Here is a 14,458-nt window from a genome sequence, read left to right on the forward strand (position 1 = left end):
GTCACTTAATGCATTGTTTTGACCCATCGTTCTTGGAAATTGCATGAAGTATATCAGACTTGAATGTTAGTATTGTGACAATTTAAGAAGCTGCATAAACTTTTCAGTATTTTTTTTGCATTTATTCTGATATAATTCAGTTGACAGCACTACACCATTTTTCAATTCTAATATTTATGGATAATTAGCTATTTCCTCCAATAAGAAAAGATCGAAGAGCTTAAAGCAGTGCAGGATATTTTGATTCCCAACTCAATTCTCTTGACCCTAATATCACTGGTCAGATTTTTAAAATTATTAATATTTGACAGAGATAGTGGAAACAAGCATATGACTCATTAAAAGATAAAAAGTAAGGAGTGAGAAAGCAACTTGACACATATAGTTCGATTTAATGAGCACACTGATGGCACTGTATGAGCGGGACTGTGAGAAACAGCAAAAGAATTTGGGGAAGACGAATTGGAACCGAGTTGGAGAAAGCTCAGAGCTCAAAAACAAGGGGAGAAAGCTGAAATTGCTAATGATTAACTGATTAGGTAATCCATGAAAACTGAAAACGATCAGTGCTGCAGAATTAAATATCTAAAAACAATTATCGCTTTCTTAACAGTCACCTCTCTTCCTAAAAGTTTTGAGTGTTAATATGTTTGCAGGAAACAGAAGAGAAAAGCCTCTGGACTAACATTACGCCAGTGCAAATTGAGTAATTGTACTGCACTGCATTTGCCAGCAGATGTAACACAAGTGACCGGTAATAGGACAGCCTCCTTTTCTCCAGAGGTTCCCTTAATTACATGTATAAATAAAGCTCTATTTCTCATTCTACACCCAAACAGACAACAAAGTAATAGGTCAGTAATTTATTTCTACAAAACCACCTAACTTATTTCTGAAATCACAAAATGAACAGCCAGCTTTCCTGTCTGCAAACAAGAGGCTGGACAATGATTGTAGCAATGTTATCTAATTTTTTTTTCTTCCTGATGTAGCACAATTGCACATAGGTGAGTAAAGCAACGCTAGAGAACAACCTGAGCACTTTTGATAGTTCAAAACTTATTTTTGCAAGTTTTCTATGAAATATTTCTGCCACTAAAGCGGCTCGAGTGCAGGCTGGTTTACTTTGATAGCTGCCTTATTTTGTATGCGTCACACCGGGAGAAAAGATAGAATTTAAACATGCCTTGTTCCTGACAAGTGTGTGTCAACATCGGTAAAACAGGACTTCATTTCCTCTCAAATCAGTAACTAAAAATGCACACAGAGCCAATGCTGTGGCTTTTTATCTCTTTTCCAGCTTGTGCAGGTCGTTTGATTCAGCACCCGGCATCTGTTTGCTGTTCCCAGTGTAGATAATGAATATTTTCAAACTGAATAATGTTTTACACAACAACAAGAAAAAGAATACGTAGTATTAAAACACCAAGGGAGCTTTGAATGTAACAGCACTACTTCATGTACTTTAGCAATGTTCATAATGACACCACTCTCTGTTAAATCAGATAAAGGAGCCAGTGATAGCATGGTTACGACATATGTACTTAATTCTTGGAAACTTTTTTCAAGTCTGGTCATTTCATTAACATAACAAAACAATTGTTGTGCCAAATTTGCATAAAACTGCAAAAATTTCTAACACCTACAATGAAGAAATGAAAACCAAAATGTTAAAAATCAAGATTTAAATAAATCATACAAAAAATGAAACACAAATATTCTAAAAGGCTTCAGGAAACAAATAGGTTTTTTTCAAACTAACAAGGAACTTTTCATCCATATGACGGCTACCTGGGCATTTGCTCTTTTTCAGACATTTCTCTGTAAATCAGAGTAATGGTTGTGTGTAAAGATCCCAGGAGAAAAGCAGTTTCTGAAATACTCAGACCAACCCGCTTGGTACTAAGAATCATGCAACGTTCAAAGTACCTTAAATCCCCTTTGGTTCCAGTTCTGATGCTCAGTTTGAACTTCAGTTTCTCACAGTCAAGCTATCTAAATGAATTTAGTGGCTTTAGCTGATTTGCTGTTTGTGTTGACAAAAAGAAACACCTATAAAATGTCCAATGAATACATAAAGAACATCACAGAAAACAAGACTCAAAGGACTAGCTGTCAGACTCTGACTTAGCATGAAGCCCCAAGCACCTCACTGTCTTTGCCCTGTGGACAAAAGGAACTGACACATTATTAAGCGCATGATTTTTGATATCACAGCAAAGTAGCGCCTGTCAGTTTTTACTTACTGCAGAAATATGATTGGTAGGTAGTGGACGTTTGGAGCTTTGCCGTCAGTACAGTCAGAACACCATGTTCGATGGGATCATCAAAGCCTCTTCAAGAAATCTCTACATAACACAAGCCCCACCCAATTCATTCACACACCTCCTCCCCAAAAGCAAAGAGGTAAAGGTGAAAACCACTACAAAGCCAGAATGGAGGTCACCTCTGCACCAAAGACATAAGTGACAGCCAATCAAGTACTGAGATGATAGATGTGACTGGTGAAAGTTAAATTAGAATAAGTCCTTTACCCTCCAAGGATGATGGCATCTGTTAAATATTGAGAAAAAGAAAGGAAGACATTACCCGCTTAGAGTACTTTGTATATCTTCGTGTTTTCATGTTCTGAATCATGAACAATGTGGAGCGGAAAAAAAGCTTTGGGATTTCAAGAACGCAGATATAATAGATTTACATGTACATCCAAGCACAGATTTTGTGTAATTAGTGCACTAAGATGAATGGTCTATCAAGAAGAAAAATAGATTTTCCATTAAGAATGTCAGCCTTTCCATTGTACAATAGCTAATAAAAGAAATAAAAGAGCGTTGACTGATGGTCTATGCATTCATTCTGCTGGCAATGGGGCCCGTCATGCCTTCTGAACACAAAGTGTTCTTGTGATATTTGAATGCATAAGATCCTGAGAAATACTGTTGCTGAAATGTGTTGTTAATAAAACCTACCACCACATAAACAGAAAATCTCATTGATATTCCAAACTGCAACTAAGATGCACTGAAATTAAGTGGGAATTCATTCCAATATCCAAGCAAATATCCAAGTTGAACGCAGTGCAAAGCTTGAGGGTAAGCAATGCAATTTGTTCCACCTCAAAATAAACAGAAATTTAAACTGTATTATTCATACATTTGTCCGTTAGGCTTTTTGACATATGATCCATGAAAAAGCAAAGCAAAAATAATTTTGTGCAATTTTTTTTTTTTTTTTTTATGTCTGTCTTTCAATTTAATTTTCCAAACCACTGGGCCTAACTGAAACTGCATGCAAAAAAAAGATCAATAAACAAATCAAAGTATAGGAAATATTAAAGTCAGGACACAGCAAAACAAAACTTCATTTCTGTAATTTCCTCTCATCAGATTAACTGAAGCCACATTTTAAGATTAAAGAAGAAAGAAGCACATTAGATAAACCATAACCAAGCTTCCACAATGAGTTAGGGAGCTCCTTGTGAAGGTTTGGCGTATCAAAACAGGGCTTGCTCAATATATAGCAAACAGACTGGAATATCAACATGTTTGCACTCCAAAGGACTGTTTGGGTTGCAAATCTGTTTGAGTTTGCATATCAATGTCTTAATCAGCCTGATGCATGGAATCTCAGGGCAAGAGATGTCCACACATCTTACAAATAACGCCCAAAATGCACATAGTAAATGGGACACGCACAAAAAAGACAAAAGAAAATATACAATTATTACAACTGTTATTGTCATATCACTGACCAATAATAATCCAAACTCATGATTTTCTAACATCATGCAGCCCCAGTCAATACCTAACAGTTTAGAAGACAGAAATATATTTCTGAAATGAAAGAACTACACAAAGGAACACTGCTACCTTGTGATGATACAGCCTTCTGTTTGTCATGCTCTTCATGCCACTGCATGGTGCGGTGGTAGCTCAGCATCACCTCCCAAAGAGCCTTGCAGAGATCTGTCAGGCAGGGGATGTAGCTGTCGAGGGTGATGTGCTGCCAAAAGAAAAGCGCAAAGAAGACAAAACTAGATCAAGCATCACTTTCTAGAACTGTTTACTTCTCAGCAAGTCATAAATACTTCACTTCTAAGAGCCACATGAAAAGAAATTAATGGGTAGGGTTACATGAATGTTCTAAATAATTTTTTTGAACATGGCTACAACTCGGCTAAATCTTTGTCATGCACACATTGCAATCAATAAGTGCATTTTTTGTAATTGTTCTGAGGTGAGATGGGCAAACAAATGTACATACTGAAATATTTTATGACAACAGGTCTTCCATAGATTTTAATTGATTGGAAGTCTTCTTATTTTATGACATCTAATTAGCTTGTTTTGCATTGCTAGTAAGTGAAAAAAGCCAACTTTACTTCCACCTTATTTTCCACACGTAACTGAAGGTGTGTGGATATTACAGCAATACAACAAAGACCCTTATCTGCTATTTTTTGGGTTGTTTGTTTGTGTATTGAGTTGCTGTAAAATGAAACTTCCTCACAACTATTGCTTTGAGATTAAATCCTCAACAGACAATCTCCTGTGTTGAAGCAACCCCAGAAATTGTCCTGTCAAAATCATCCAATCATCATTGTTTGAAAACATCTCAAACTCAATCTAATACAGAATGTCAGAAGGGAGCCGATTATTAGGGTGATAGTGAGGAGGCGTCAATCATAAAGACTTGGAACTCATCACCAAAGATAAATATTCCAGACACAAGTGGAAACACACAACAACTAGTTAGCAATAATAAGCAACTACAAAAATGGTTTGACATGTCACTTTTCAATGGGTAGTCAATATGTCGCTAGCTAACATCACCTGCACTCTGTCATTATAATGAAGCAGTAAAACATAGTTTCAAAACATCTGTGTGTCTAAGTAGCACCCTGGATTGTGGGCCTTCATTCTTAAATATTAAGAAAACCCCTGCCTGCACCAAGATTTTTTAAAGTCAAACACTACTGCACCTTTGGCTCTAGAGGTTTTCCTCATTGCTTGACAATCCCCAGGGAGGATAAGTAATCATATAGAGGTCAAACTTAAAACAAAAAAAATCTAATCTTGACAGAATAAACACAGATGAGAGCCTTACACACATAATACTGGGGATTCACACACTTTACACATGCACAGTCATGAAATATTTGACATTTCTTTCTTTAAACTGGATTTTATTTGATTTGAATTAAACATTACATGCTACTTTGTTTTATTGTGAATCAAGAGAAAAACAGTAGCAAAACACAAGTAGATGAACAAACCAACAGTTAAAACATAAAACAAGCAGGATTTCCCAACCGTGGCGGCAGTGAAGTGTTCACAGCTTTCGGAGCAGGATTTCGGAGCAGGATTATTATTTAAGTGGAACCACCAGTATGTGTGTGTGCTACAGGATTCATTCTCTGTGGACTGCCTTCAAGTAAACAAAGCCCTGTAACAGGTGTCCTTCAAAACAATGCAATTGCCCAAATTCTATGCAATTGCAAGAACCACTGTGCACAGAGTAAAAGCATTTAGTATCAATTTACATTAATCAAAACCGTTAAGGTGGTATTATCAGTTTATGACTTAAATGCATTTCATAAAAATTTACTAAAAATGAATCTAACTAAAAGTCTAAGATTTTGACCAACATTCCTGGCTCTGCATCTTTGGTCCTAGAGTCTGCACAGGTACGTGTCCTGACTCACAATATGATCCAATTAGGACAAATTCAGCTGCTAACAATAGTTAGCACTGACACAGTTCAAGGCCCTACCATCAGAAAGCAGAGTCCTGCAAACAAGCTCACAAACAAATGAATCACAAAATTAAAGAAACACTAAGGTGCAGAATGGCCATGTTTATTTTTTCTTTAACACTTACTACGTTTTGGTAATGCACTTCAACATTCTTTGCAGACTTTGCAACAGCAAGAATAACACATTTACAAACAGCAGAAGTATTAAGGATTTATTCTTTCAAATCCCAGAGACCACAATTGATAAACCAGCATCAGACAATCTCTCAACAAAACATTTGTCAAAACATTTGAAGCAGATTAATAACTGGCAGCACTCTGAAAGAAACCCTCATGTACTCTATTACGTTTATCTGAGATTCCAAGGCCACTGAAGAAACAAATGGCATGACTCAGATCTATTAGCATTGCTTGAAGTCCAGGCAATGCTTTATTGCCTTTATGGTTGACGCCAGGCAAAAAGTCCAAGGAAATTCTTTACAATGCTAAAGTTGTTTTCTTTTTTTTCCCAAGATGCTGTCACAATATGTATATTTTTTTGTCTTACCATGAGGGTCACTGTATTTAATATATATTCTATTTGAAGAAATTAAGAATATTTTGTATAACATAAAGTAAAGTAATGTCTTTGACGTTACTATATCTCATACTATAAGTCTCTATGAAGGATGTAACACTTTTATAATAATACAATTAAAAGAAGGTTGGAGACCATTAGAGCACAGTAACCAGTTAATTCAGTAAATTTCTAGTATGCATTGAAAAACTCCAGGCCAATTCGGACGAGACCACTCTCACGCTGACTTTTTATGTTCTCTATTGGCCACCAATAGCACAGGAGTGTGTTGCCAAGGCACTGGCGTGACAGGTGTTTCAGTGTGTGGGCGGAGATCTTCTGCTCAGTGAGCCTTTAATGAGAAGAAGTAACCTAAGCTACACCCACACAGAAGCGCTCTGCTGTTCTGTTTGTGTGTGATATGCCTGTGTCTGTAGATTGTTGAAGGGCTTAATGGACACAGACTGGAACATAATAACTGCACTTAACTGGACTGAAGATGGTCACTGCACCCATCATTGTGAACAAAGCTTAAGATGCTTTTCCAATAGCAGCACCTGAACAACTTGGGGCTATTTTTACAAAGCTCCATCATTTTGTTTCATTTCCACTAAATATCTAAAGCAGAAGGCAAACTGAGTCAACTAACATGTGTCATCACTGCTGTGCTGCAGTGATAAAAACTTTTTTTTTCCAAGAATACATTCAAAAGTTTTAAAATTAATGAATAAAGGAAAGGTATTTTACATTTACAGCCCGTCACTGCTTTGTTAAGAATAAAATAAAATGAGGAAACTTTTTATGTTTAGGAACAGCAGTAACTACAAAAATGTGATTTTTCCAAATTTCAAGTGTATTAGTTGTCAAAAACAACCACATAATAAGAAGCATTAAAACAAAATAAACTTTTGCACACAAAAGATATACAGGCCCAAAAAGGAAAGACTCTTTAGTAAAGGCTTATAATTTACAGTCGCTGAAACTTCAGAAGAATGATTGCCAAACTTCTCCACCCACCTATGGCATTTTTTTAAAGTAAATTCTCTTATTTGCATTGAAAAAAGGAAGACCAGGGAATGAAGAAGAAGTGAAACTATCTTTTAATGAGATGTTGTAAAATTAATAAGACCCTTTCACAATCAGAACTGACCTTTGCCAATGCTCCCATTTCCCCTGAATTTTTAAAGAGCATAACTTAGCAGCAAGTTCAGAGGGTTGGGACACTTTCTGAAGCTTTATTTGTCTAGGGAACATGGTCAGAAGTTTGTTCTTCTCTGCAAACAGTGACTTTGATTTTTTTTTGCCAGGGTTCCACAAGATCAGTACTCTCACCCCAGTCCAAATGCTTAGGGGAGAAGTGTGACTATAATGTGTTATTGAACAGAAAATCACATGTTTTTCACCAGACTTTATTTCCTCAACATTCATGTTCTGTTTAAAAAAAAAAAACTTATACAAGGAGAAAAATATGCCATTCCCAATGCCTTGCAGCAATATTCAAACCTACCTGTGTGCAAATTTAATCTTAGAATGCATACAGCTGTTCTGCGAAAATCTCAGAGATTTGTTAAAAATGTTAGAGAACATATAACATTACGAAGACCAAGCAACACGACAAAAAGGTCAGGGACAAAGTTGCAAAGAAGGTTTAGAAACAAGCATTCAAGGTCTCATGAAGCGCAATTCAATCCATCGTCTAAAACTATAAAAATAGCTTTACAGTGAGTCAAGCTCACTGCTTTCTTATTCAATAGGATAAGAGAGCAGAGCCTTAATGAGTTAAGCAATCAAGCACCAAGTAATTTTTTTAAGGGTTTTATTGGCGCTAATAGCCTTTCTTTGATAGTGAATTGACAGGAAAGTGGGTAATGAGAGAGGAAGACATGCAGCAAAGGTCATCAGATGAAGACTCAAACCTGTGACGTCCGCAACGAGGACTAAGGCCTCCGTGAGGGATGTGCTTTACCCCTGCGCCTCCACCAAATAATTTTAAGGTGGGCAGACATGGCTTGGAGAAACCAACCTACCATGAGATGTTGAAAGCAAGGAAAAAAATTCCTAATACTTTCTGCACACAGGTTCAAAATCTTCTCACTGGCAGAGATAAGGTGCATGTGGGTGTTTGCATGGACCTTTATTTAAGTGTGTGAGAATGTACTGCCCCTTTAGCATCACATAGCTGGAACAGTAACGGAACATCCTCGCAGTCTGAACACAGAGAGCTTAAACCTACAGTGTGCATTTGTGGTGTTAGAAGAATCAGCCCGGCAACACGCTGTGTGAGAGGAAATCTATCAAACACAACTGAAGACTGAGATCTGTCTGTAAGCATGGCAGAGTTTCAGGCACACCATCGGTCGGATCCACACTTACTCTCAGAGGCAGTTAAAGACACACACAAAAAAATGGAATCGCAGGGAATATTTGTACAGCTTGACTTGAGATCATGGAGCACACTAACGACTCTGCAGATGAGGTTGAAAGAGTGAATGCAAAAAAAAAAGGTATCAGAACAACAAAACTGGTTCAAAGATTTAGTTGAAGACTTGACCTTGGGCACTTGAAAAATGCCAAGGAGAAGGAGAATTTAATGAGTGTGGCAGGGAAACATGCATAAACAGAGCAACAGATGATAGGTGACAGCGAAAAGAGGTAATACAAAGGTAAGAGGTAAAGGACGGGCCATCGCTGACATGAGCACAGCTGGCAACACCCCCTGGAAAATGTGCTCTCACACTGCAATGCCTTACGGAGCAAAGAATACTTTACCATAACAATGCAATAACATTTACCTACCCATATTTTCTTTCCATTCTGTTGGTCGGATTAAAACAGCCTCGAGGGGGATGCTCTCTCGACAAGTTTGTGATGTATTGGTCAAGTTATGGCTTACTGAGCATGCAAATAAAATTTGTTTGGGAGGAGGAGGGGATAGAAAAAGACAAAGGGCGACTGAGATGTGTGGGCCTGACAAAGGGCGCTACCACAGCAATGTTATTCTGTGTTGGGAGCTAGATTAATTATCTCGTGAGGAGCTACAATGCAGCATGCGCTCAATCACTGGCTACATGCTCTCATCCTTCACTTCACCCTGCAAGGGAACTGTGAAGAATTCCCATGTCATGAAATGAAGCATATTTATGTTTGGCTGTACAGTAAAACAAATGTGAATGAGGAGTTGAGCTGCAAGAGAAAATAAGAGTTTGATGTGTAGTAGTACGTGCTATAAATGATACATCATGTTAATTTATCACAGCAAAAGCAAAGGCTTTGCATGTGTTACAGTACTGACTTTATCTCATTATTACACAGACATACTGCAAACACAGTCCTGTCCTTACCGTGCACAAGTCCTTATATTGCATCTTCTGGAACTTGGTGTCCGCGTTGCCAGCACACAGCTCAACATACCCCAGGACGACCTGGAACACTGTGTTGTGGATAGCCTGGGTGAAGTGCATGTGCAGCTGATCCATAGCAGTCTAAAGAGACAGTAAAGAAGATTAGTAAGACAACAGTGGTGTCGAGATGTTGTCAGGGCTGTTTAATAGTGTTAAAGAGTAAGAAAACAAAAACAAAAACAGCAAAGTAAGCTGCATGGATACTCAACCTATCCACCTGGTGTTTCGAAATCTCAAAAAATGTGTAGCAATCAGTATAGGGTAAAAGTGTTTGTGCTGGTATGAAAAATGAGTGATTGAATTGAAATATTCAGTGTTTTATTATAAGACAAAATAAATAAGTTAGATTTAAATAGCTGTAAAGTTGGCAAGATTTGCCAGTAGGAGGACTTTTCTTAGACTGATATAAAAACAAAAATGAACAAAAGGAAGTTGTTTAAAAAAACAATTTGTTAATTTGGATTTCAATCAAACTCACTGATTGGCTGGTTGATGGTTTAGGATAAATTGATTGACTGGATGTTAGATGAGTTTGCTTGGTTGGAAATTGAATTGGATTAGTTTGGTTTGATTGGTTGGGTTGAAGTGATTGCCCAGTTGTTGGGTTTGTTTGATGGTTGGGTCAGACTCTCTGCTTGGCCCATTTTACTTCTATGCAATATAACTTTTCTGTTTTATGGTTATTTTCTTTGTGAATTAAAAATATTACTATAAAAATTAGAGACTGTCTTTGTAAGTAAGAGGTGATTGACATATTCCCCACTGCACTGTACAGGCCTTTACATTGCATGACTACCTTTCTCATTTACAATTCAGCCCAAATCAATAAAACCATATTGAATTACTTAAATCAAAGCATCAAAATCCTTCACGGAGTTTGTCAGTTTTAGATATATACATTCTATATATTCAATATACAGTATTTCTTTGCCAGACCATTTCTATTTTTCTTCACATTAAAATTCTATTTATATTCTAATAAGCTGAGGGGTTTAAGTAAAAAACTTGCTCAATATCAAGGTTTTTTATGCATCTTTTTTTCCACCCATAAAAACAGTGTGAGCATTTATATGGGACAGTAAATACATGTGCTCCTCTCTTATGTTAGGTTTAACAAGTTACCAACATAAAGTATTTCAGTAATAACTATCCCACCATCATGTAGAGAAACCAGTTATCTTCAGTGGTACCGTGGAGAACCTTTTCTCTATTTTGCCATTATTACCTTTCACAGAAAATTACTTCAACTCTGTAAATAATTTAGCTTTTTATTATACAAGTAAATAGAAGTTTCAAATTCCACTCCCCTGATCCCCCCCCCACTGTACCCAGGTAAGAGCTTCAGTGTGTCTGCTTTTAATTTAAAGGGAATAACAGTTGCAGTGACGTTCTCTTTTGCATCATCCTGCCTCCCGTCCTCTCAATCTCAACTGTATCATCTTTGAACCCTCCAGAAATGACGACACCAGAGTTTAAGCAGACGACGGCATGCTGCTGAGTGATGCCCTCGCTTAACGGATGCTGGAGTGTAATTAGATTTTCTTACATTCAGGCCACAAACTACGGCCCTCAATCCTTTCAGACATCCAGCCAACATAAAAGTAATTCAAGCACCTCTTTCTACAAGGACTTTCACCTCACCAGAACTCAAAATATACTGAAAATTGTTTGAAAAGAAAGGAACGCAGGGAAAAAACATGGCACACGTCATAACAATAACCCTACTCTCCTGTACCTTTCTTCCAAATCCTGATTAAAATAAACAGCAGAGAAACAAATCCAATTTTCTGTATCTTGATAATAACAAACATACCAAATGCTACATGCTTTGTGAAGCTGGCAAAGCATAACCAATTATCCAGCCGGAGAGTATTAAATCAAAAGTGTCTAATCAACAAACAAACAGTTCTAACCAGATACTTCAGTAAAATGTAGCAGCTGAATTTCAGACTAATATAATGACCAGATGATGTTGAAAAGGTGTAACAAACCAATCAAAAACACCAAACACTTCAGCATAATGGCAACACACAACCACCAAAGACCTCTTTAGATTTTATTGTGTCTGAAAAAGCTTGTTGTCCCAGTAACAATGAAAATTTTTTTCAACAACCTTCAGTGACGCAGCGTCCACCTCAAGGATGGCTGCTGGAGCTAAGAGGCACACTAAGTATTCACTTACATCATCACTGGTGCAAGCTAGTGGTACCTGTGATTAATGATGATTATTTAATTCAAGAAGTTATAACAAACTTTGATTTTATATTCATGCTTCAATGAGGCAAATGCCCACAATCTTCCTAACATACTGTATGCTATGTGAACCAGAGGATACAGGATATTTTGATTTTGTAATGGTAATCCTGCGCCACACAAATTAAACCTGCTGTATAATATCAAAAGATTGTGTAGGAAAAAATCTATAGCTTCAGTCAGCAGTTTATATTCAAGAGGATGAATTTCACTTTCAATTTGGGCCTAAATTATTTATTTAAACTACTCCTTGATGACTGTGGAATGCTAATATGGACACCATTTTGATTGATTCGAAAAACAAAAAATGGGATTAAATTTACCCTGAATGTTCTCTGCTGAATATCCAGGATTAAATGTACACATCCATCCCTTCAACTAGTTGGCTTGATGTCTAACAAGTTGCACCTTAACCACAGACAGTTTTGGCCATGAATAAAGTTGTGGCTTAATTCTTGTTGGATATTTGACCATTCTTCTTTCTGTTATCAGTTAATTGAAAATGAACAGGGGATGCAAATGTGTGAATTTAGTTCTTCTTTCTAAATGTATTCTGCATAATAACTTCCCTTTCAAAACAGAACGATCTAACTAAATCATTAGAAGCCCATAATTAATGGAGTGTGATTGTGCTAAAAATCGATGAAACTACATTGGTTAACTCAGTTCAGCACAGAGAAATGTATTTTAGAGACATTAATAGCCAAAGTTTAGAGATTAGCTAAACATTTCTTGTCTTTAAAGCATTTCAACGGAAATCTAAGTGCATTCTTAAAGTTGACTACTTTACGTGTAAAGTACATTTGGGTATACATATGCTCATGACAGGATCCTCTCTGTTGTTTTGACATTCAAAAGAAACATGTTTTATATTTTCCAAAGAATTGTGAGAGTAATCTGAATCCCACCTAAGGGGAAGGTTTGTGCCTGACATTTAGCTGACAGGGAAAGAAGTTATAATGGAATCACAGAAGATGACATACGTGCTCCACAGCCCTGTTCATTCAAAAACTCTGAACTATTCTTTACTCCAAGGTAACGACAGCAAATCTGTGGAGCTTAAAATATTACAGCACGAGAGAAAATATATGACAGCATGTCACAGATTGTCACAATTATGACAGCCTCTATGATGATTTTCTTGGCAATAACTGACAAACTGCCTCTCCTTTTCCATTTTTAGTCACTATGGATATTGCATAACCTTTATATTTAATTAATACTTTTTTGTCCTACCTGATATAAACTCGTGGGCAAGATTACATGTTATCAGGAAGAATTTTGTTACGAGTCTACATCTAAAAAAAATGAACTCCACCAATTAGACACTTAAGGAATATATTATATTCATTTAGCTGTTGGGGTGCTGAATGTAAGCAGATATGTAAACAGGATCTCATTACAACCAGTCCATAATGAGCATAAAATTAAACCTTTTTTTATGTGTTTTTTTATTCTGGCACTGAGTAGGCAGCATGCTAACTTTAGCATTATATCTATGTCAGGAAAAAAAGCAAAAAGGTTCAGTTTTTGCCAGCAAGATAAGAAAACTGTTTTAAACATCAGCAAGCAGTGTAAATCAATTTAATTCAGGTGTTTTAGATTTTCAATTGAAGTGTAAAGCTACCGTTAAAAGCTAACTTTAGCTTGTCCTTTAGCCGCAGGTTGCCACAATATTTTTTCAGAGCTTACAAAACGTTCTGATCTGTTGCCCCTTTTTTTTTAACAGATATCCCAAATGTTGCCACAAAAATTGCTTAAAAGAAGTTGCAACATATCAAATACTGCTTTAGCCAAATGAACTGAGGCTGAATCAAGTGAGAAATGTTTCTATATTTAAATGAAAAAGATGCAACATACAGCAAGCAGTGTGTATTTTTGCACAAGTTACTGAGGACATTTACCACAATAAAAAAATACCTATTAACAAATATTCCAAATAAACAAAGCTACATCAATAACATAACACTAATTAATGTTGCTTAAAACCTACCAAGATGATTAGATAACATTCTGCCTTTAAGATATAAAGACATATACTTATTTGATTCTGTAATGGTACAACACAAAGAAATGTCTGACGAAGCAGCAGTAATAAACAAATTTACATTTGTGCAATGCATTGTCCTTCAAAGTCCAAATGTATAATGCCTAGTTGAACTACCTTTCTTAAAATGCGGTGAATTCACAAGGTTTAGATTTGAACTCTCTTGGATGATGTAATAACAAAGGGTCTGTCAATGATATTGACAGCTACAGAGATGCACGCGCCAGAGATCAGAACTGGCCGATACTCATTTAGCTCTAATCGATCATCATCAGATCAAACACTGAAACATCTGCCTTTTTTCTTATTCTGTGGTTCAAAGCAAAAGATCTGCCACTGTTAGTCTTTAAACTAATCAACCAATCAATCCAAAAGCATACCTTTTTTGGAGTTTCATGAAAAAAAAAAAATCTAAATCAGACAAATCTGGGAGACATACGCTTTGTT

The 14,458-nt window shown here is 36.6% G+C and overlaps 1 protein-coding gene across 2 annotated transcripts in view; it reads right to left on the reverse strand.

Annotated features, from left to right (window-relative positions):
• The window catches only part of vps50 (VPS50 subunit of EARP/GARPII complex), a 110,432-nt gene that overhangs the window by 49,788 nt on the left and 46,186 nt on the right, over positions 1 to 14,458 (reverse strand). For both annotated transcript variants that reach the window (XM_028036317.1, XM_028036316.1), the window contains exons 12-13: positions 9,652 to 9,792; positions 3,870 to 4,002 (exon numbers count right to left, since the gene is read on the reverse strand). In XM_028036317.1, coding sequence (XP_027892118.1) covers positions 3,870 to 4,002; positions 9,652 to 9,792 — 274 coding nt within the window. The remainder of the gene's footprint in view (positions 1 to 3,869; positions 4,003 to 9,651; positions 9,793 to 14,458) is intronic.

This window comes from Xiphophorus couchianus, chromosome 13, assembly GCF_001444195.1.
Source record: "Xiphophorus couchianus chromosome 13, X_couchianus-1.0, whole genome shotgun sequence".
Lineage (NCBI taxonomy): Eukaryota > Metazoa > Chordata > Actinopteri > Cyprinodontiformes > Poeciliidae > Xiphophorus > Xiphophorus couchianus.